This window comes from Emydura macquarii, unplaced genomic scaffold (assembly GCF_026122565.2).
Source record: "Emydura macquarii macquarii isolate MOO-44397 ecotype Brisbane River unplaced genomic scaffold, CSIRO-AGI_Emac_v2 contig_3692, whole genome shotgun sequence".
Taxonomy (NCBI): Eukaryota; Metazoa; Chordata; order Testudines; family Chelidae; genus Emydura; species Emydura macquarii.
In genome coordinates this window covers 1,501,605-1,525,400 of record NW_027133829.1, presented here as the reverse complement: position 1 = coordinate 1,525,400, position 23,796 = coordinate 1,501,605, and the positions used below count along the sequence as shown (strand labels likewise).

Sequence of the window (23,796 nt, the reverse complement as noted above, 5' to 3'; positions counted from 1 at the left end):
CTATGAATAGCAACTAATCACTGTTGACAGTGCTTGAGGTTGCAATTCTTTCCTCTGGGGTACTTCCCCCTCTGCCCCTTCAGCTTCTTGGATTCTCTGTCCTCTCTCTTCCTGGGCTAGGTCTCCTGCCTGGGGAGTCAGTCTTGTTTCCCTGTGTAGCAGGGTCCTTTCTCTCAGGCCTCTGTGCCTGGGAAGTATCTTTGCTCTGCTTGAGCAAGTTTTCCCCTTCCTGGTCTCTGTACTTTTCTCAAGGCTCTCCTCTGATCCTCCAGTCAATCATAGCACTCCTTCAACTCTACCACCAGTCCCCCTCACTCTCTTTCTTGTTGGGGTGCAGCAGGGGTTTTTATCAGGTCTCTGGCTGGGCCTTCATTGGCCTCAGGTGCTCCTAACTGACTTGTAGTAACTCCTGCTCAATCCACAGGGAACAAGGCTTTGATCATTCTGGGACTCATATATCTCCCTTCAAAGTCACAAGACCTCCTCCTAGCACTGGTCAAAATGGTCATCGACATGACCAGGAAGAAGAGGTTTGCTGAGGGGGTACTCTACGACTGTGCGGCCTATTTCCGTTCCTCCATGCATTCCTGCATCCGGGCAGAATTCCTCTCGGCAGCATCCATTGGCTCCCTTGATGCCTTCCGGGAGCAGTAAGCACTGTCTGGGGTTCTCTGCTCAGCGTCCCCTTCCGGTTCCCTTCGTTTGACCTTGTGACCCCCATGCCCATTCCTGTTTTTTCATTAGGTGTCCCCTGCAATCAGTTGCGTATCGGGTCCAGTGACTCCTCCCCTTAGGCCTATTAAAACTTTTGATCTTGATCTCACATTATGACACTTTCCAGACATATGATTAAATGGATTAATTACTTCAATACATAAATGCAGAGATATCCTCAACCTCATTATACTATCGCTCATATACGAAACCTACATCTGCTAAGAATATACTATAAAACATGGCTATCCGGGCAACCTAGCAAAAATAAAATTAGTAATCTTAAAATAAAAGCCTCAATAAAAACAAGACATTTTTACTTATACTCTCTTTTGTTGTTGATTATGAAAAAGAAATATCTCAGCTCTTTTCTGCAGCCATTGTTGCTTATGTACCTATGTATAACTATTTACTTGCAAAAAGCAGTTTTGTTTGGTTTTAACTCTCATTTGTCTTGTCATGTTAAATTTAGGTCCCAATCACACATGCACTTAGACTCCAATTATTCAAAACTCACAGTAGTAAAGTTACATGCATGGGTAAATGTCCGCAGGATCAGAGCCTTACAACAGGACTACTCGGGTGTGTAAAGTTAAGCATGTGCATAAGAGCTTGCAACAGTCCTGGTTCTGCAAGCTACTCCATTCATGCGGAGCCCCACTGAAATAATTGCTGCTCCCTTTTACACAATTCTCCATCATACAGGGATCCCTGATCTCTACAGGCAGGATGAAGGGACTTCACCTTTCCTCCCTGTATAGGATTCTTGGTCTCCATGCGGCTGGGTGGGAAGAATCCTCCTCCCACACTTATCCCAGAAAAAATAATGGAATCCTTAGTCCCTGTGGAGCTGGTTAGAGGGGATTCCTTCCCCCAACCCCTCAAATATGGGATCCTTTGTTTATATAGGCTGAATGAAAGGGATTTCTCCGAAGAAATGTGGGGGTAGACGAGGGGATTCCTATGGAGCTAAACAAACAGGCTGGTCCCACTGGAGCTAGATGAGAGGCTTCCGAGGGGGCTAAACCAAGGGCCTGGTCCCACTGGGGCCAGATGAGGGGACTCCTATGGAGCTACACCAAGGTGCTGGTGCCACTAGGGCTAACAGGGCTCCCAGGCCCAGCGGCGGCCGGGATCCCTGCACAGAGCCGCACTGTGCTGTGGAGACAGCGGCCCCTGCAGGCCGAGCGGGACAAGGCGTCTCTGTGTGTCAGGCCGGCGCCGCAGGCCGGGCGGGCGGGTGTCAGTGCCACGGTGTCTGTCGGGGAGGGAAAGCAGGAGCCTGCCTGGCTGCGCCCCCAGCCCGATCTCTGCGGCCAGGCCCCCGCATGCAGCCCTCACCCTGGAGCGGAGGCGGCGGATCGAGGAGCTCTCGCGATCCTCCCGACAGCGGCTGCTCCAGTCCAAAGACAGGATGTTCTCCAAGCTCACCTCCATCCTGCAGCACGCCGTGGAGGCGGTAAGGCCGCTGGCCAGGCCGGCCACGCCAGCCCGGGGATCCAACTGGGGCCTAGCCGGGGGAGCGGGGCCGCCGGGGGGGACCGCGCCCGCTAATCGCCCCGTCGCTCCCCTTCCACATCGACCCTGCTCCGTGCCCCTTTTCCCCACCCGCCTGCCCGCTGCCGGGAAGGGAGGTGACAAAGGCGGGGGCCAGATTCCCGTTGTCCCCCGCCGGGGTCTGCGTGGGGGCTGTCGTGGACCCTCCCCGGGATCCCCCGGGCAGCCTGGGGCGCGGAGCCCAGGGGCGAGGCGAGGGGGGGCAGGGCAGCGGAGGGTGGGGTAGCTGCCCCGGTAACCGACGTTAGCCGCATTGGCCCCTTCTCCTTCCGCGCGGCGGGGGTGAATTTAGCCTCCCCACCGCGGCGGCCAAGGGGCAGCTGAGGCAGCCGAGACCCCCCAGGCCCGTCGAGAGCAGTCACCGCGGGGCCACGGTCATAACCCTCTAGCCCCCCTGCCAGCGGGCAGAGACGACGATCTCTTTCTTCTCCTGGGCGTCTGAGGCGGGCTGAGAAATCCCCCCAGCCCTGTAGCATCATCCTTAATAAACCCCCCATTAGTTCGCCACCCGTCGCCCAAAAGGTGCCTCTCCCCCCCAAGCAACAGGATTTTAGAGCCAGGTTGGAGCCGTCACTGATTGGAATGGCTCCCTAGTAGGCCTGTTTGCCCCCCCAGCAGAGGTGAGGATGCCTTCAGGAGCCGGGGTGGTTTAGTTATTGGTTTTGGGTGCCTAAAAACATGCTGGGTGTTTTGCAGATCTAGGTAAAGATACAGTTGGGTTAGGGCAGCTGCCCAGGATTTTCTCAGTCAGTGAGGTGTAGCAGTGTCAGGCTATCCATACATCAGGGTGTCTCTCTGGTTTCCTGCAAAGTTAGCCTCCAGAAAATTTGCTTTTTAATGATAAACATTTTTAAAAAATGTATTGACTGAAAAATCAAACTGGATTTCTACCAGGCTAAGTCAGTGGCAAGCTCTCCAAAAAGGCTGCATTGTGGGGAGTAAAACAGCAGGGCCCATTTCTCAGCCTGCTGCTTCTGCAGACCTTGTGGTAAACAAACCGATTTGTTTACCAAGATGGGTTTATTTTATCTTCACTGTTTGCATGTTGTATTAATTTTTAACAAGATCCAGATTTTTTAAATGGTTTATGAATTATGTAGCTTTTCTCACTAATCTATAAATCTTAATTTCTTTCCTTACTGCTGTTTTTTATTTATCTCTGAAAAGTGTTTTGAGATAAGTGACTTACTATATATACTCTGTTGACAACTCTATGAAACCTATAAAGCCCTGATCCTGCAAACACTTATGCATCTATTCAGCTTTAAGCACCAGAGTAGTCTCATGACTTAAGTGGGCATATGTATTTGCAAAATTGGAGCTTTAAACAATACAGATGTTAAAGATTGGCAATGAAATAATGTTGGGAGTAATCATAATATTTATTAAAGTGAGCATGAGATGAAAACTGGCTTTCCTTAAAGTTGTTAATATCTGATAGGAGATGCATGTTCAGATGTTAATTTAGGCCGTGATCCTGCAAACATTTACGCACATGCTTAACTTTATGCACGTGAGTAGTCCCATTGATTTCAATAGGATTGGTCTGGTGTAAAATTAGGCACATGCTTGTTTTCAAGAGCAGCTTCTTATTGAGATTATTGTTTTAAAAATACCTTCATCGGTGAGTGAAGTTTTAAAGCAAGATAGAGATTTTCATGAAAACACTGTGTAGATGACTCTGTACACAAATCATAATGAATAGAAGATTTACGTAGGACCAACAAAATTGAATGCATGAACCTGGAAACGATATTCATATGAGCAGTGTTGTTGTCTTCAGTGGGACTGACTGAGTTAGTAAGGGTGACAGGATTTGGTGAAAAGCTTTTATTCTTGCTGGCTCTGCAATGAAAGTTAAACTAGTAAACATTATTCCCAGAACTGTGCTTACATGATTGTTTACTTATTTGTGTGCTAGTATAATCAAAAGGAGCTGGGTTCATTTTAGGGCCATAAGAAATACCAAGAAAAATCAATATGCCTGTCAATATAGAATAAAATTAAAAGATATAAGCAACTAGAAAGTAAAATAATGAAAATAAATTAAATTTAAAAAGATGGTAAGCATGTAATTTTGTGATTGCTGTGAACCAAAACTCCATGTATTGTTGTTCACCTCTTGGCATCCTGTTTACAAGTTGAAGTCCTCATCCTGTGACACTTATGAATATTGTGGGGTTACTTACAATAGTAAGTATTTGCATGATTAGGGCATAAATAGCAAGAATTAAATGCTAAGAGTGAAACATGACCTCACAAAAGTGAGAGGCTGTTGAGCATGGCTATAACTTCCTCTGAGAGATGTGTGGTACAGTATTCTACAGTATTTTTTGAGCTGGGGTGACCAGATTTGCACACAGTATTCAAGATGTGGCCATACCATGGATTTATAAAGAGGCAATACGATATTTTCTGTCTATCTACCCCTTTCCTAATGATTCCCAACATTCTGTTAGCTTTTTTGACTGCTGCTGCACATTGAGTGGATATTCTCAGAGAACTATACACAATGACTCCAAGATCTCTTTCTTGAGTGGTAACAGCTAATTCATTTTATATGTGTAGTTGGGATTATGTTTTCCAATGTGCATTACTTTGCATTTATCAACATTTAATTTAATCTTCCATTTTGTTGCCGTGTCACCCAGTTTTGTGAGATCCCTTTATAACTCTTCACAGTCTGCTTTGGACTTAACTATCTGGAGTAGTTTTGTATCATCTGCAAATGTTGCCGTCTCACTGTTTACCCCTTTTTCCAGATTATTTATGAATATGTTGAACAGTACTGGCCTCAATACAGACCCCTGGGGGACACTACTATTTATCTCTCTCCACTCTGAAAACTGACCATTATCCCATGACTGCTTTCTTTGCTTAAGAGCCTTTGATGAGAAACCTTGTCAAAGGCTTTCTGAAAATCTAAGACCAGTATATCACTGGATCACCCTTGTCCACATGCTTGTTGGCCCCCTCAAAGAATTCTAATAGATTGGTGAGGCATGATTTCCCTATACCAAAACCATGTTGATTCTTCCCCAACAAATCATATTCATCTATGTGTCTGATCATTCTATTCTTCACTGTAGTTTCATTCAATTTGCCTGATACTGAAGTTAGGTTTACCAGCCTGCAATTGCTGGGATCACTTCTGGAACCTTTTTTAAAAATTGACATCACATTAGCTATCCTCCAGTCATCTGGTACAAAAGCTGATTTAAATGATAGGTTACACACCACAGTTAGGAGTTCTGTAGTTTCACATTTGAGTTCCTTCAGAACTCTTGGGTGGATACCATCTGGTCCTGGTGACTTATTACTGTTAAATTACCAATTTGTTCCAAAACTTCCTCTAATGACACTGTAATCTGGGACAGTTCCTCGGATTTGTCATCTAAAAAGAATGGTTCAGGTTTGGGAATCTCCCTCACATCCTCAGCCATGAAGACAGATGCAAAGAATTAATTTAGTTTCTCTGTAAAATGCTTCAGAGGAAGGCAAATTTTCTCTACTTTACCAGTAAAGTTCAAAGGTGCATTCTGCAGTGGGGTGGAGAGGGATGATACTTTCCTGACCCTTACAGGCATGCAGTTTTAGTCATTTATCTAATGCTTCTGTCCCGCCCTCTAAGTACCTGACCAATTAACTGTTGAAACAGATATTCCAACAGTATGAGTTTCCAACCTGCTAGATAACAGTTGATTACCCTTATTATCATAGACATGCGCACGGGGTGTGCCGGGTGTGCCCAGGCACACCCTAATGCAGGGGTATCATACATACCTTTTTTATCCAGCCCGCGAACCTTTTTGACATGGCCCATGGCACCGTCCCGTTATGTTTAAAGCTGCCACTGAAAGAGTGGAGGGTGCGCGGTTTTTCGGTGGACGGATTTGCGATATTTTGCAGCGGATGGGAACACACCGCAATCTGCCGCCGAAATACCCTCTCTCGCGTCATTTCTTGGCGGAGACTATGACGCGGTGAGAATTCCGCCGGCGGGTAATTCAAATGTTGCCCGCCGGCGGAACTGAGTTTGACACCCCTGATAAAGATTCCCTGGGTGCACACCCTAAGGAAATGTGCTGTGCACGCCTATTCTTATTATCTTAGCTTTTATATATGAAATAATAATCCAGCCACAGTGACTGACTTTATGACCTATGGCAAAGAATTCCAAAGGTTGACTGTACACTGTGCATAGTAATATTTGCCTTTTCATTTGTTCCAGCTGTACTGCCCTTTGATTCATTGAGTATCCTCTTGTTCCAACATTGTAATGGGGAAAAAGTAAGGGACCAATCATTTTTCACTATGTTTTCTTAATTTTGAATATCTCAGTCAAATATCCTCTAGCCTTTCTCCTTTGCTGCTTAAATAATCCTAGTTTGTGTATGCTTTCTAAACACATCTCTTCTATATCTGCTGATGTCCTTTATAACACAATCTTAAAAAAATCCTAGGTTTTTGCAGCCTCTTATCACCTGTAAATCCTACCCCATGTCAGTTATTTTTGCTGTCCTTCTCAATCCCAGCACAGATGAAAACACCATGGATGAAGATCCACCATTGTGTGATGTATTACCCTGATCGAATGATCATATGAACTATAGTAACCAAGTACAGTAGCGCCATCTGAAGACAGAGGCATCCTTGAATTGGATTTTGTGTGTGGATTTTCCTCTTGTTCTGTGTTATTTTAGGTCCAAAGTGTTAGTGGGACTGCAGGTATAGGATAGGGTTGATTGGTATGTTCCAGAGAGTCTGTCATAGATTTGTTACAAATGATGTTTTTACCCTGCCTTTAAACAGATGTGATCCCTACCATTATACTTGTATTTGTGTCTGACTGATCCTAAGAGTGAATCTTCAGGACTGCCAAGAAGTGAATGACAATTCACAGCAAATGGGGTTTAAGTTGTTTATCTATATTATCCTGTGCTCCTCACTTCTGTTTTCCTAGAAAGAAATTGAATCTCGGGGGGGGTTCTTGGTCAGTGTTCAAAGAAATATGTGCTCCCATTGTTTGTTTGATCCAGGTCTTGTCAGGATTGATTCTGTGAATTGCTAAGGGCTTGTCTACACTTAAAATGCTGCAGCAGTGCAGCTGTATCTCTGCAGCTGTGCCACCTTAGCACTTCAGTGAAGACATCTGTGCCGAAGTGAGAGGTGGTGTAGGTAAACCACTTTCCTAAGAGGCAGTAAGTAGCTAGATCGGTGGGAGAATTCTCCTGTCGACCGAGTGCTGTCTACACCAAGGGTTAAGTCGGTTTAACTGCATCGCTCAGAGGTGTGGATTTTTCACACCCCTTAGCAACATAGTTATACCGACCTAATTTCCTTGTGTAGACCAGGCCCAAGTATTTCTTAATAGCAACCTTTAAGGCTTTTTAGAGGTATTTACATCTAGCAAGAAAATCATAAACTTTGAACATTTGGTACTGCTTTCAATTTCACTTCAAAGCTGAATAATTCTGTATCATTATATAGCTGATTGACAATAACAACAGGTGTTAGCTGCTGCTGGGGTCTGTAAATTCTGACTAAATCTCTCTAGATGCTTATCTCTCAGTTGTACCTTATTACAAAGGTACCTCATTTGTTTTAACTCTAGTTTCCTTTCTGTTCTTGTCATGACAGATTCCTTCTAGCCCAAACTGACCTTAACAAATGACTAGGCTTTTCTTTTAAAGAATCACTTAAACTTGCTTATACTGCCCCGAATCATTAACTTCATCAGTATAAGTACTCAGAGCGAGGTGTTGTCTCCTTGGTTGGACTTAATTAGATATAATATAACAACTCATGTGTTATTGACAGCAGATCAGACTAAACCCTCCCATTATATTTTTCTAATAATAAAGTTACCAAGGACTGTGGTGGAGTTTCTATCACTGGTAATATTTAAATCAAGACTGGATTTTTTTTTTAAAAGGTACACTCTAGTTCTAACAAGAAACATGCAGAGAAGTTCTATGTCCTGTGTTATTTAGGTCAAGCTAGAATCTAGATGATCGCAATAGTCCCCTCCAGCCTTATAGTCTATGAATAAAATAAGAAAGTAGAAAAGCTTATTGCTATATCTAATGATAACAGTTATAAGCTAAAGTCCTGATCCTGCAAATACTTACACACATGCTGAACTTTACACCTGAAGTCAATGGCCTTCTATAAACTAGTAGGTGCTTTCACTAACTAGAGAAGGGAAATAAAGCTCCAAGCACTTTTTAAGGCCCTTTCCTCAGTGCAAGTTTTATTATCCACCAAACAGTCACAGATCAAAAGCAAATCAAAAGAAAAACACTGGACAAAAATTCCCAGAGGCTTTCCCTGCTTCAGCCATCTGGGAGGGAAGAGGACACACCCTTCCCCTTAATGCGCCTTTGACATAGCTTCCTTTTCCTTTTATACTCTGCTGAGCATGTATGTGACCTCCAGGTCCTGTTAATCCCTCAGAGAGTTAAGTTCTACTTTGTATGCCTCCATTGACCTGGCCGAATGGCACTGAAGGGAAAACTCTGACCTCAGTCTCTGTGGCCCACCTCTAGTCAGGTTGCAGGAGAGCTGGGAAGAGACCTTCCAAGGTCCTGAGTGTGCATGAAAAATGTTACAGGAAACATTTATAAAATCAGTGAAAAAAATCCAAATGAATGTTGTCTGGTTTCTTGAGACTTTATGTGGAGTTTTTTCTGACAAGTCAAATTTTTTTATTTTTAACAGTTGTATGTTGGGCATATTTTATAGTTAGAAGTCACCCCAAAGATCTGTAATTCCTGTTAGATCAAAAGTACTAATTTTTTTGGAGTATCTAGGTATGACTGGGTCATGAGTAAAGGACGTAAGCTTTTCTTTGTGTAATTGAGGACTGAGAATTGGTCATGACACATGGAAACTTATTTAAACTGTAATTAAAATGGCTGAATATAGTAAACCTACAATAAGATTATTTCCATGGGTTAAATATGACTGAGATGAGTAAATGTGAGTATCCTGTTTTCACCTGTAACCTTTAAGGTGGCTCCTTCATATGCGGTAGCTCATTAGTAACCTTTTAAATGAGTTTGGTCTTGGTCAGGATCCTAGAAGACAAGTATCCATGCTTTTAGAAAATAAATCATTATTCAAATTGGCAGTAGTTATGTCCTGTTGGTTTCAGTGGGTAGCTGATAATTGGCTTTGGAGATTGAACTACCTTTTCACCCCTGTGCGTGATCCCTCCCTATCAGGGTTAAACCATGTTCTCGGGAGTCTTGCACTTCTGCCAATTCTGTACCTGTTCTGTAGATAAACGGAGAACCTTATGACACAATTTATACCAGTATAATGATTTCAGCAGGGCAAGGGGGTGTTTTTTAAAAACAGAAATAAATATACCAGGCTCAAGGTTATACCAACAGTAAAAAAAAAAGAAAGAAAAGAAAAAAATCGTGTAGACAAGCCATTAGTCTAGGACTGCCCACCAATACTAAATCTGCTCTAACCTAAGAGGAGAAAAATCTAAAACTTTAAAAAGAAATATTTTCCGTCAGGTTGCTGTCTCCCTCTGAAGGAGTGATGAGCTAGTAGAGGAGTTTCGCTCCATCAAATGCCCTCCTTTCCTACTCAGCCTGTTGTTTTTCTTCCTCTCAGTCTCTTATATTTTATAAGATTAAACCATTTGTGAAAGCAAAGAAAAATATCTTAAATAAGAGGAGACAGGAGAGTGTCTGAAAACCAAGTGCTTTGCACCTTGAGCAAAAGGCTCGGAATTTCAGGAGCATGTAGGCTGAGGGACCAATCCCGCAGTCCTCAAGCAGGCAAAACTCAGTGAGGCCAATGACAATTTCAGTTGAGTAAGAACAGCAGGATCTAGCTCGGAATTACCTTTTCACCTCGAAGAGCAGTCCCTTGAGGGCTGTGCTGAGGCAATTTGTTGGGGGAGGGACAGTGTCTGGGAAGCTTGTGGCCGCTGCTGCTCGCTCTGTGGATAAATTATTATCAGTGTTGGGAATTGAAATCCTGTCTGGCACCAGCTTTCAGAAACACTGAATTCACCTAGAATGAGATGAGGCTAGAATAGAAGCAAAGAGGAAAATCGCATCAGTCAAGGGGTAATTTTTAATATATCTAGTGTTACTTTTGAAAATAATGTGCTCTGAAACGTGATGGGGAGAAGCCCCTTATCCCTAAGAAATGCTCTCTCCAGCCATGTATGAAACAAAATTGAGTTCTGAATATATTTTATTATAGAAACCAGTACGAACTGATGGTAATAATGGCTTCAACTACCCATCCTTGGCCAGCAGGGAAAACAACACCTGATATGTAAAGCTCTGTCCTGTATCTTCAGTTACTCCTCTATTTTTCTGTAACCAGACAAACTATATAGTAAAATAAATATTCTGCTTTGCCCTCAGTGAAAGGCTTCGGGTGCCTTTTTTTTTTTTAACTTCATGACATATGGTGCACTAAAATGTTATTCTCAGTGCCCAAGATAGCCTTGGGAGCACAGAAGAGCAGTCAGGTAGCAGGGAATGGATAAACAGTGTAAATTTGATTGTTTCGTTGACATTTGTGAGAGAGTATTTTAACGCTGATATGGGGATAGTTAGCGCCTATGCACAGCTACTTTTTAACGTCTTTTGTTTCCAAGTACTGTCTACATAAGGTCAATTATATTAAGAACTCCTCTTTCCTTTGGCTCATGATATGCTGTTCATACACTGGATTTTGCATTTTTACCAAAGATATATGTAAACTTAATTGACTAGAAAAAAACATTGGATGTATAAAATCTTCAGGGGTATGCAAAGTTCTGAGACCCCTCAGTTCCCATAAGCTTTATTAGGCGTTGAGGAGATTCAGTGCTTTATGGGATTAGCCGCTAGCGGGGGAGACTGGCAGAAATGATTTAAGGTTCGAAGCCTCAAATTTGAAATATCTAGACATGAAGAATCACAGATTCCTGATCCCATGGGGGTGACTCAGCCCTTGAACCTTCTAAGGGGAATATACTGAGCTCCATGGAGTTTGGTTCTTTCCAATAAGGATGACCTTCCATCCAACTATTGTGCAGAATGCTGCCCAGTGATAATCCTCTTGGCTGCAGCATCCTTGTCTCTGAAATGGCTGCATTTCATTTCAGCAATGTGTGGGTGAATTTTTCTGGGGCTCCTTCCTAAGAAGAAGTCTGTATTAGACCCCTGATATGAAATAGAGCCCAAGGTTGATATGTTGACGGTCTTGAGATTTTTGTTGTAGGACATTCTATTCTAGTCATGAGTGGGGCTCAATGCCATGTATGCCTTACGTTGGGACCCACCAACTGTGCTCCATGGAGCATTTATTGGCAATCCATGGACAGCTGGGTGGCCATGATACTGGCTCCCTTTGTTTCCAGCTGCTCCTTCAAGTGCCCAGTCTCTTAATTGCAAAGAAGAACCAGGAAGGCTATAAAAGTAGCTGGAAACCAGAAGGAGGAGTCAGCCTCTAAATGAAACAGGAATCGCTTTCTGAGACTGGAACTCCTAGTAGCCAATGAAAGGAATGTCCTGGAGAGAAATGAGGGAAGAAGCAGTGGCCAGTGTAGGCAGGAGAGCAGAGAGAGAGAATAGGAAGGAAAGATGATATGAAGAGTAGAAACAAAGGAGTGTGATTAACTTTCTTCTTAAAGGACAAAACACTTAGATCTAAACAGATTGAAAGTACATTCGTAGTATTCCTTTCTTATGTGAGCAATTCCTTTAGTTGCTGAAGTATGTTGTATAATCGCAAGTGGGTGCACAGGTGTCCATGAGACAATCTCACTATTAAGATGTGGTCCGTCTATGAGTAATTTTAGAGACACTGCTTAGGCCACAGCAGCATGGAATAAATATTGTATTCTGTACCATTAGTGGTGCTGTTGCTCCAATACAAGATAGACTCTGCTTCAGTCCTCCAGGAAATATATTTTGATCATTTCTAACCACTTTCGTTTTTTGTTTTGTTTTATTTCCATAGCTTGCGCCATCCCTTCCATTACAAGAAGATTTTGTTTACCACTGGAAAGCAATTACCCATTATTACATAGAGACTTCAGGTAAGAGAACTTTTTTTTTTTTTTTTTGGCATCTTCACCATGGAAGGAGGCAAACTGGAACTACCTCAGTGCTGTTTAAAAGTGAAGATTGGGAAATAGCAGAACTGTTGTCATTAAGCAAGTTACTCTTTCTTTTTCCAAAGTAAGAAAAACCATTCGTTTTAAAATATCCTTTGTCTTGATCTACCCTTGACAAAGCACTTTGATGGACAGAAGGGTGAACAACGGTGGATGTAATGCCTCATTCCCTGTGCACCATGTTGAGAATTGTATCTTTTAATGTCAGACCTAATTTCTGACTTCACCTGTCCAGTTCATTCTAAACAGACGTCTGCAGAAATTTAATCCTTTTGATCATCCTTCTCGTTTCTGTTGTATTACCTATTTTCCTTTTCTTTCCAAGGTTTTACCACAAGCCTTCACCAAATAACTTTGCAGTCAAATACACTTGCACAATTGTTTCTGAAGCCGGTCATGCTTTCATGCAATGCTTAGTACTGGGCATCTTTCTGTATTTTATCTTTTTTATTTTGATTTTTTCTCAACAGACTCTCTCTCTGCTTAAGGTATTTTTAGATTGCAACCCTGAAAGTTCTTACAGATTTCGTTCATGTGTGGCAGAATCAAACCAAAGTTCATTAAAGCTGTAGCATCTGCCTTCTGCTCTTCTTCATTTAATTTAAAAGCTGAATATTCATTTGAATTATGGTGGCATTTGCTTAATGTAAATCACATTTCCACCATTCCTACACTTTTTTAGAACAAATACATAAATAATTGTCCTTCTCATCACTGGTCTTAGTCTTTTGTCCTTAAAGACAAATATTACCATGCCCTGTTAGAGTGGCTATTGAATGTTGTGTTCACGTCCTCAGGACTTCTGATTTCTTGTTTAAATCAATATGTACTCTTAAGAGCTGAAACTTGAGACTGCCTGCCTTGGATATACTTTGTCCTGCTTCCTAGAATGAAATTGACAAGATGATACCTGGAAACTGACATATAGGCATGTGTGGTGCAAAATAAAAATAAATTCATCTTTGGCTTCTGTACTAAATAGTTATTTGCAAAAAACAAGCTTTCTTTCTCTCTGCTACCTCTCCTTCACCACCACCTTCCCCCAAATGAAAATCTGCAAAAAGATTTTGAAAACTATGCATTTGGATATGCTACCTTTGAAACTGATGGAAATTTTACCTTTGGCTTCAGTGGGAGCAGGTTTAGGTCCTAGAAGCCTCACTTCAACAGATCAGTCTAAGCTAACTGGTGACAGACAAAGAACTGAAACTGCTCTGTTGTGGCAATTCTCTTTTGTAATCTTTGTTTCCCCATTCAAATGACCATTATTTTTAGGTTATTGCAAAAAAGAAATGATTGATTGCACATTGGGTTAGTTGTCCAATTAAAATATGACAAAATAAAAAGTTGTTTCTAAATTCCTAGAAACACACCAGTGCCATGCAACACCTTGGGCTAATACCTGTTCTCAGTTACACTGGTACAAATTCAAAGTAACTCCATGGCCTTCAATGTAACTGAGATCAGAATCTGGCTCTTTTCCTTTATAGAGATCTATGAGCTGAATTGTACTCTGAAATTTGAATAAAATAATACACTGTCTTAACAAAGATGATATAATAGTCATACTGAAGAATTTTTTTTTAAAATGAACTGAGTCTGAAGTTTGAATATATATTATTTGTGAGATTTAAAAAAAAAGCGTCTAACACTCATGAAGGAATTGATCAAGTAGAAATGAAGTAGGGTCTGGTTCTTGCGTGTGGTGTGGAATTCCATTCAAGCACTCATTCAGCAATTGTATGTGGCAAACCTCAGCCATTCCAGTGCATTGTTGGTCAGGAGGTTGAGAGAAACCAATCCACCTTCAAGGCAGTGGATGGGGCATTCCTCCACAAGATGGTCCGCTGTTTGTATTTCTCCGTACTCACAGGCTGCAGTAGCACAAAGGTTCCAATGGTGCATGCAGGAGGTAAAGCGCCCTACACCAGTCTTTAGGTGGTTTAAACAGGTCCACTCCTTTCATGGCAGGCTGTAGCCTGTGGGTCAGGTGGAGATGGGAGGCAGTTGTTGATTGTCTGCCAGGGCATTTTTCCTTCCTCCACTGTTCAAAGCTGCTAACAGCCTACTCCACCCCTTTCATGAAAGGATCCTCCAGCCTCTGCCGGCTCAATGCCTCAGGAACTGCAGGCATTTCATAAGAGTGACTCAGGCCTTCATTCAGGCAGACAATGGCCAAAGCTGGAGTGAGTGGATCATGAGCCAGTGGAGGAAGGAACAACGTCCTGATAGATTCTGTTTGCTGTTCACAGATTCCAGTCTTGGATTGTTCTTGGGCCATCTGGCTAATACAGTGTCAGAAATTTAGCATTCCACATTTTTTCTTTCCATGCTAAGGTGAAACTTCTCCATAATGTGTATAGCAGTCCACATTTTAAAAAGTGACCAGTAATGCTAGGTCTCCAATTTGAGATTCCTTACAGGGATCTGATTTTAGGAGGCATGTGCTCAGCCCTTTGGGAAAATCAGGACCCTTTAAGATGTCTCAGGTTAGTCATCCAGAATCTCTATTTCCCTTCTGAAAATTTGGGCAAGCATATTTCCATAAATGTGAAAAATCCAGTTAATAGTCTAATTACGGCTAACTATTTTGTAACAATTTTTTCAGGGGACTGTTTTTATAGTTATTTTGTATAATAAACATAGTGGCCATTTTTTAAACCAAAGGTTTATAACTGAACTTGAAGGAAAATGAAAACTGTGTTTTTCATCATTTTAACTGAATATTTTTTATTTAGATGACAAAGCTCCTGTGACTGATACCAACATTCCTTCTCACTTGGAGCAGATGTTGGATATTCTAGTTCAAGAAGAAAATGAGAGGGAATCAGGAGAGACAGGGCCGTGTATGGAATATTTACTACATCACAAGATTTTGGAGACATTGTACACGCTAGGAAAAGCTGATGTAAGTACATCTCAGGCAGCGGCAAGAGCCTCATCCTCTGAGATACTTGGGACCCTCAACTGACATAATTCTAATGGGAGTTGAGAATGGTCAGCTGACATAATCCAACTGACATAATTCTAATGGGAGTTGAGAATGGTCAGCTGACATAATCCAACTGACATAATTCTAATGGGAGTTGAGAATGGTCAGCTGACATAATCCAACTGACATAATTCTAATGGGAGTTGAGAATGGCAGATGGGACCCTAAAGCTCTATGAGATCTTGCTGACGGTCGTTTGTTTCACATTATCTGACAGTGTTGCTGGAGTACTCAAATAACATGAACAAAGTGAAGTAGTATGGTCCATTGGTTAGAGCACAGGACCTGGGAGTCAGGAAACATGGGCTCTGCTGTTGACTGTGACCTTGAACAAAATGTCACTTTGGCTCACTTTCCCACCTGTGTGTGGGATAATAATCGCTCTCCTTTGTACAGCATTTTGAGATCCTTGGGTGATATGTTAAGATGCTATATTAAGTTTTGTTGTTTTTTCTAAAAACAGTTGTGCAGATTAAAGAAGCATGCTCTGTCCCTGATTTAGTGCTGTGAGCTGCAAAAGAAATTCAAATTACCCTCCATAAAACAATCTGTCAGGCACACTGCTCTTTAGATAACTTAATAAAGCAGAGAGAAATATGAGTGAGATCCCATATGGCGTCTCAGGTCCTCTTTGTTCTGCTCCAGTGGGGCAAAGGAGATTTAAAGCTGTCTTAAGCTGTCACCAGCTCAGCATTTCCCAAACTGTATTCCCTCCTCGGCTGTCTCTTCCCTAGCAGAGGGCATGGGATCAGCGTGCAAAGTGCTCAGGAAGCTCTGGCTGGTAGAGCAGCTCCTTTAGGGATATGGCATGAGATAAACCAGCCCTGAGTCTACTCTAATTTGTGCCAGGCTAGTTTGATGCCTGACAGTCCCCACAACTGGCTGGGCTGGGGGGACAGAAAGGAGGTGTAAAGCCACCTGTGCCCTAAGTCATGCTATGCTGCATTTGGCAGCTTGGCTCTATATATTAAAAAGCCTTTTCAACTTCCTAAAGTTCTGAATTTCAAGGGACCAATAGTTTTTTTTTTTAAACTGTAAAGAACTGGATGGCTCAGAACTAGTAGTGAGATGGTGATAGTTAGTACATAATCAGGACTTCATATAAAAGATGAAACTGTACAAGCATTAATTAAATTAGTTACCTTAGAGCCTTTCACATCTATGTCACTGGTACAAATCCAGCCCAGGTCAATAGTGACCAATAAGTGTTACGTTTTCATGGCTGTTCTGTGGCCTGTGTGAAAATGTGTTTTGGGATCTCAGTCCTTTTCCCTGTAACAGGAAATGTCCTCAAAAACTACCACCACCACTGTTGATTCCCTTCTTCACAGCCTTATATGCTGAAAGGCCAAGGATTGAATGGACCATGGAGACTCAATTTACCTTTTCATCTCTTCATGTCATGGTGGAAGTCCATCAGTTGGGTAGTGTAAGAGAGCTTGCACTCCAGCTGCCTGTTCTGAGGATAAACAGAGCATTTCATTCTCCAGGGTCGTCTGTCTTGCACCTTTCACAAATTCATTTGATGTATTTTGTCTTATCTGGTTGATTCTTACATTTATAAATAGTTTTCGGGTAGTCTGAGCATCAGGGACAGCAATCTCTTCCTTCCGGGATCACCTTTCTCCCAATATTCCTATCAATGTGGCAGCTGTCTTGAAGCCTGGTTAATGAGGTGCTATAATATATACTATGGCTGGGATATTTAATTAGCAATTTATTTAACAGAAATATAGTTGGTTTGATGTAACCACAAACTCTGTGAGGACAACATGATGCAATTGAGCTGTGTGAAATGCAAAACTGGGAAAGTGGTTCTAGGAGTCAAGAGAAGTCATTACAATAATATATCTGCACAAGTGATTCTTGGACAGCATGTCATTTATATTTTACCATTTGTGAGTTACCATTCCATTCCTACTTTACCATGTGTGGACTCAATGACCTTTTTGAGATCCCTTCCAGCCCCTACTGTTCTGTGAATCCATACATCTGAAATAAATACATGGTTTAATGTGTGCAGAGTGTTGCCGTTAGAGCCAGTTAGGGAAGACTCTCACTTCATTATGACTACAGGTATGACTAGACAGCTGCGGGGAGTAATAATTTCCAGCTTGGGGAGATGTACATGCGCTAGCTCTGTCTGAGCTAGCATCTACAAATAGCAGTGAGGCCGCGGCAGCTCAGAGTAGCCATCCAAATACAGTCCCATCTGACCTCCTGTGTACACATTGTGGCGGCTTGTCTGAGCCACCATGGCCACACTTCTGTTTTTACACATGAACTTGAGCAGAGCTCGTGCATATATGTCTAAACCCAAGATGTGAATCATACCTCCCAACTGCTATGTAGACATCCCCTCAGGCTTGTTACATTATCAACCATCCTGGTATGTCTCCACTAGACTTTTTTAACTCGAGTTAATTGATTGTCCGTTCACTAACTAAAGTTAACATCTTTGGACATGCTACTCAGGGCTTGTCTACACTCGCGGTTATGCTGGCAAAATTTTGTCGCTCTGGGGTGTGAAAAAAACACCCTCCCGAGCAATATAAATTTTGACATCATAAGCATGAGTGTGGACAGCGCTATGTCAGTGGGAGACGCTCTGCCGACATAGCAGCCACCACTTGTCTAGGTCGTTTTATTATGTTGGCGGGGGAAAGCTTTCTCCCGCCAACATAACATGGCTACACTCTCACTTATGCCAGCAAAATTTATATCGTTCGGGGGGGGTTCACACCCCTTAACAACAAAGTTTTGCCAGCATAACCAGGAGTGTAGACAAGCCCTCAGAATACACCGCAGACATTAGTGATTTTACCTAGCCTGAGCCCTTGGGTAGATTATAAGTATTTTTGTCCTGGAACAAACATTTGTGGTGTCCCCAGATTAGCATGTACAAAAGTGCTAGACTATTTCATTCAAGTTAGCAGGCAGTCAGTTAATTCAAATTCAAGAAACCCATCTAATGTAGACAAACCCTTAATGGTGCGTTAAGGGTGATGGTTTTACTTACAGAAGAGCTGTACCTAAATTGATGATGATGGATTTCTGTAGTGGCCTAAACTTTCCCACTCTGTGTGTTCTGTGTTAACTGAATTGGCTAGGCATATGCTCTGGGTTGTTAAAGTACCAAGTTTTGTGAAAATAAATACAATTTAAGAGCATGCATTCAACTAATTAATTGCGAATGTGTGTTTTTTATAAAATAAAATGTTTAGAGTTAGTAAGACCTAATATTTTCAGTTGTTTTGGATCAACTATTTAAATTAACCTGTTTGTTTATGCTAAAGCTGTTCAAGTGGATGTTAATCTTACATCAACTTAATCTCAGCTGTTTTGGATGATCATCTTGTATGTTGTTTATTTTATCTTTGTTGTATTTCTGTTGTGGTCTAGTGTCCCCCAGGAATGAAACAGCAAGTTTTGTCTTTCTATACCAAACTTCTAGGAAGAATACGACAACCTCTTCTCCCACATATAAATGTACATAAACCAGTGCAGGTACTGTTCAAGTTTCAAACAAATTGTTATTTATGTATGACCGACCTTTTGGATGTGGAATTTAATTTGGATGTGGATGTCTCTTTTGTGGGGCATCTGTGTGGAGTTGTTTTGTTTTAATCCCCCAGTACAATAACAATTTTAACCAATTACAGATTGGAACCTCTGAGTATTACTGCAGTGCAATTAATAAATATTGATAATATCTCATTTATCCCAATGTAATTCTGGAGTAAGTTGAAGTCAATGTACCTTATGTCATCAGAGAACTGCTCTGAGAACAGAATTCAGCCTGGAGTGCCTATCAATAGGCTGTTAGATTTCTTCCACTTTTAATTGTCTACTTTTCTTCTTTCCCCTCCACCCCACAGAAATTAATCCGACTTTGTGGTGAAGTTCTAGCAGCACCAACAGAAAATGAAGAAATTCAGTTTCTCTGCATAGTATGTGCAAAGTTGAAACAGGATCCATACCTGGTCAACTTCTTTCTTGAGGTATGTAGGTCAAATACCTTGTTTATAAGTATATTTCAAAACTGCTATATTACAACCAAAAACTTCCTGAGAAATGGTGGGAGCAGACTGGTGCTGCACAGCTGCTTTCCATTAACTGAATGTCATTTTCTTTAAAGTATTCAAGAGATTTTCTTTAATTTTTATTCTCTATTAGAGAAACAATCTCATTCTTTTGTGCCACAGCTTCGTTCAGAGTTCACAAATTTTTCTGTTTGAGACCATGCCTAATACAACCTTTAGAGGGGCACTCTTCAAATTAGAAAACTAGCATCTTAGTCAGTTAGTGGGGAAGTAACAGTTAACTGGGAATGTAATGTGGGAGCCCTACATTCAGGTGTGAAATTCGACTTCTTGCTTAGTCTCCAATGATCTGAGGCAGGAACAAAGGGACTATCCCATGAGGCTTTGAATGCACCTTGCCAAATGCTGAGGGCCTTAGAGGCTTGGGTCCTTAGTTGGTAGGGATGCATGTGGTCTGGAGTGCTAGTTCGAATAGCCACTGTGCTGACTGACATCAGAACTAGAAGGTTTAATAGCAAGAAGATTTAGAAACTTCAGGATACTACTGAATTTCAAAGAGAGTTCTAGGATCACTGAATTTTGTCTTAGAGTTCAGACCAAGCCTTAAGAGGTAATTGGAAGCTCTTGTGTTTACCAGAAGATGCTTCTAAACCTAGTAGCCCTTATCAGTCCTCTTCACAACTTCTAGAGAAGAGTTATTTTCACACAGGGCATTTTAATCATAGAAGATTAGGGTTTGAAAGAGACTTCAGGAGGGCATCTAGTCCAACCCCCTGCTCAAAACAGAACCAACCCCAACTAAATCATCCCAGCCAGGGCTTTGCCAACCTGGGCCTTAAAATCCTCTAAGGATATAGATTCCACCATGTCCCTAGATTAACCCATTCCAGTGCTTCACCACTTTCCTAGTGAAAAAGTTTTTCCTAATATCCAACCTACACCAACTTGAGATGGTTGGGCCTTGTTCACCACTGAGAACAGCTTAGTCCCATCTTCCCTGGAATCCCCCTACAGGTAGTTGAAGGCCACTATCAAATCCCCCCCTCACCCTTTTCTTCTGCAGACTAAACAAGCCAAGCCCAGTTCCCCCAATCTCTTCTCATAAGTCATATGGTTCAGCCCCCTAATAATTTTTATTGCCCTCCGCTGGACTCTCTCCAATTTGTCCACATCCTTCCTGTAGTGGGGGGCCCAAAACTGGACACAGTAGTGCAAATGAGGCCTCACCAGTGCCATATAGAGGGGAATAATCACTTCCCTCGATCTGCTGGCAGTGCTCCTACTAATGCAGCCCAATATGCCATTAGCCTTCTTAGCACTAAGGGCACACTCTTGACTCATATCCAGTTTCTTGTCCACTGTAACCCCCAGGTCCTTTTCTGCAGAACTGCTGCTTAGCCAGTTGGTCCCCAGTCTGTAGCAGTGCTTGGGATTCTTTGCAGGACTCTTCACTTGTCCTTGTTGATGTGTTTTATTGGATTCTTATTTTATTTTAGATGCGTTTTATTGGAATGCAGAGTTTTGGTTCTGCCAATCCACGCCTCTAGCACTTTCAAGGGCTCTCAAGTTGTGACTCAGTATCTGTTTCAGACCTTGAAAGAGCTAAGAGGGTCAATTCCCAGTATGCCATCTGATACTTATCTTGCTAATCCCATTGACACAGACATAATTTGTAGCTGAAACTCTGGTGCATCACTCCAAAATTGTACCTTCAAGTATATCTAGATATAGTCTCCTTTTGGAAGTTTGTTTGTGGAGTTGTGCTATATCTCATCTGCTTCTAAATTTTCAAAAAAAACCAGGAAGTCACCTATTTAATTTTGTGTTTAAACTATCGGCTTTTTTTTCAGTTCACTAGCTAATTATTCATTCTATTACAAAAGCTTTCAGATGTATTGTTTAATAACTATTAGGCTCAGGGATAAGTATGTAAATACTGGTTACAAAAGGTAACCCTTTAAACTATTAAAATTATATTGGTTAATTGTTTAACCAATATAATTTTGTGTCATCCCCACACACACCTTGCCCCCTCCCCTCTGTCCCTGGGTAGCGCCCCCAGTCCAGCTTCGTGGAGGACCCATCGTCTCAGACCCATGGTCCCTGATGTTCTGCACCGGGAATCTCCGCAGCACCTGCACCAGGGACTTGGCCCCCCTGGGCAGCAGTGTGGCCGCCTCCACCATGGCCCAGTGCCATCACCATGGAGATGGAGAGCCCGCACTGCCAATTAACTGATAAATATTTATCTTAATGGTAAAACTAATACTTACGGTTAACTGTATAACCATTTATTATTTTACATCCCTAATCAGGGACTGGTAGCATAGCTGCATCTCTTGGGAAAATTTTCTAGGCGAATGGCAGTTGAAGTAACATTGTATAAACCATTTTTATCCTACTTAGATCTTGTGGCAGTGAGTTCCACATGCTGATTATGTGTGGTGTAAAAGGGTTTCTTATCATCAGCTTTAAATTAGTTATCACTTAATTTATTGGGTATCCTTTGGTTTCTGATATGGAAGGTTTTCCATGCTATTGATCATTTCCACTTTCCTTCTCTGGACCTTTTCTATTTCTTCTGTATCCATTGGGTGGGGGAGCAGGTGACCAAAATTGAATACAGTATTCAAAGTGAGGCTGTACCATCAGTTTATAAAATTACATTATATTTTCAGTATTCTCTATCCCTGGTTACTACAAGCTAACAAGTTGTGAAGCCATTTACTGATAAAGTAAAGTTGCACCACTCTCAGCAGAATTTGACACCCCCCGCCTCCCCCCGTACCAATGTATTTTTATATTGTCTACTCTCTGCTGGGTTTTCTGATAAGGGGGTCTCTCAGAGGAGAGCTTTGCTAGAAAGCATTGAATATGTATTTTATGTAACCTTTTCTATTCGGTGATTCACAGTCCTGTCCTGCACTCTTACAGGAGGCAGGTGAGCAGTTAGACTGCAGAATTGCATGACTAGACACATGCAAAATGAAATATACACAGAAACTCTGAATACATGTGTTCTGATGTACAGAAGCCTGTACATTACCTGCACCTGCCAGAAATAACTGAGTTTGAACATAGCTCATCACTCTAAAGGGCAGTTATACACTTGTGGTATTTAAGCCTTCTCATACAAGGGTTATAGTTCTTGATACAGACACTTCCCATTTATAGGCAACAAGAAAGATATTCTAGGGTTCAGTAAGTTCAGTTTTAAGGATAATATACATTAACTTAGTCTGATTGCTTTGCATCCTTAGGCCTTCCACAGTGTAGAAAAAAGACCTACTTGTACAAAAGACAGTTTTGTGTTCTTTGAAACCATAATTTTTCCAACATACCCAAAAATCCTACTTCTGTTGTACCGTGGAGTAGACTGTAAACTGTGATCACTGGGTTACCTCCCCTAGGACTTCATTATATTAGTGCACAGTAGCAATGAAGAACATAGTCTCCACAAAGAATGCACATCAGGTAGGTGAGTGTTCAGAGCATTTCTGTAGTTTGCTGTCTGAGTGTCATGTATTTTATTCCCTGCTGATCTCTGTGTACCAAAAGCTGTTAACTCAACTGGTGACTCTTTTAAATTTTTAATGTCTGCGCAGTATTTGAAATAACTGTGACCTTATCATAGAATTTATTATATTACTGTGATCACTTGAAAAAATTGATGTTAAGATGAAGTCTAGTTTATGAGTCTGATACACATAGATGAGTAAATATTGTATGCCAGAAGAACAGAGAATCCTTGCCCCACAACCAGTCTTTCTCTCGGTCTTATAACATACTAATCTAAATATCTCTTCTATGTACACAAGACAGATTTAGAGAGAGAAGGCTAGGCCACATTCCTTCAAGGTAACAAAGCCGATGTCCTACAACTCTCAAGAAAGTTTTGTATGAGTACAAGGTGTCCAGTGATAAGTTGGCACCTATCCCTCCCCCTCTATGAAACCTACTAGATTTAAAAAAAAAAACAACCAACCAAACAGAAAAATTATACCATTTGAGAATAGCTCACAAATCTTGAGAGGGTTTTTTTTTTCACTTTGAAGGCAAACTCTCTAGAAAAATCAGTTTGATTATATGATTGGAATTGGAATGGTGTTTCCAGAGTCCCAGAGATAAAAATATATTGAGATCTTGATCTGAAAAGCCATGTTTTCTATTGAATGTGCTAGTGTCAAAAGGTGCCTGCATAAAGTAAATGTGAAATTCATATTGGAGATTGGACAAATCAGATGGTATCCATTTCAGTTGTTTGATATAAAGAACAAAGTCATCTCTTTTCATTTGTCTTTGACAGACTAGCACAGAAGCAGCCTTAAAACAGATTAGTATAGAATTTGGGA

At 41.6% G+C, this 23,796-nt stretch overlaps 1 protein-coding gene across 2 annotated transcripts in view; it reads left to right on the top strand.

Moving 5' to 3' along the window:
• Window positions 1-1,984: 1,984 nt before the first annotated feature.
• FHIP2A (FHF complex subunit HOOK interacting protein 2A) overlaps window positions 1,985-23,796 on the top strand; it is a 46,426-nt gene continuing 24,614 nt past the window's right edge. For both annotated transcript variants that reach the window (XM_067536943.1, XM_067536942.1), the window contains exons 1-5: window positions 1,985-2,173; window positions 12,253-12,331; window positions 15,148-15,317; window positions 18,804-18,908; window positions 19,280-19,402. In XM_067536943.1, the coding sequence (XP_067393044.1) occupies window positions 2,129-2,173; window positions 12,253-12,331; window positions 15,148-15,317; window positions 18,804-18,908; window positions 19,280-19,402 (522 nt within the window). In that variant the 5' untranslated portion in view covers window positions 1,985-2,128. The remainder of the gene's footprint in view (window positions 2,174-12,252; window positions 12,332-15,147; window positions 15,318-18,803; window positions 18,909-19,279; window positions 19,403-23,796) is intronic.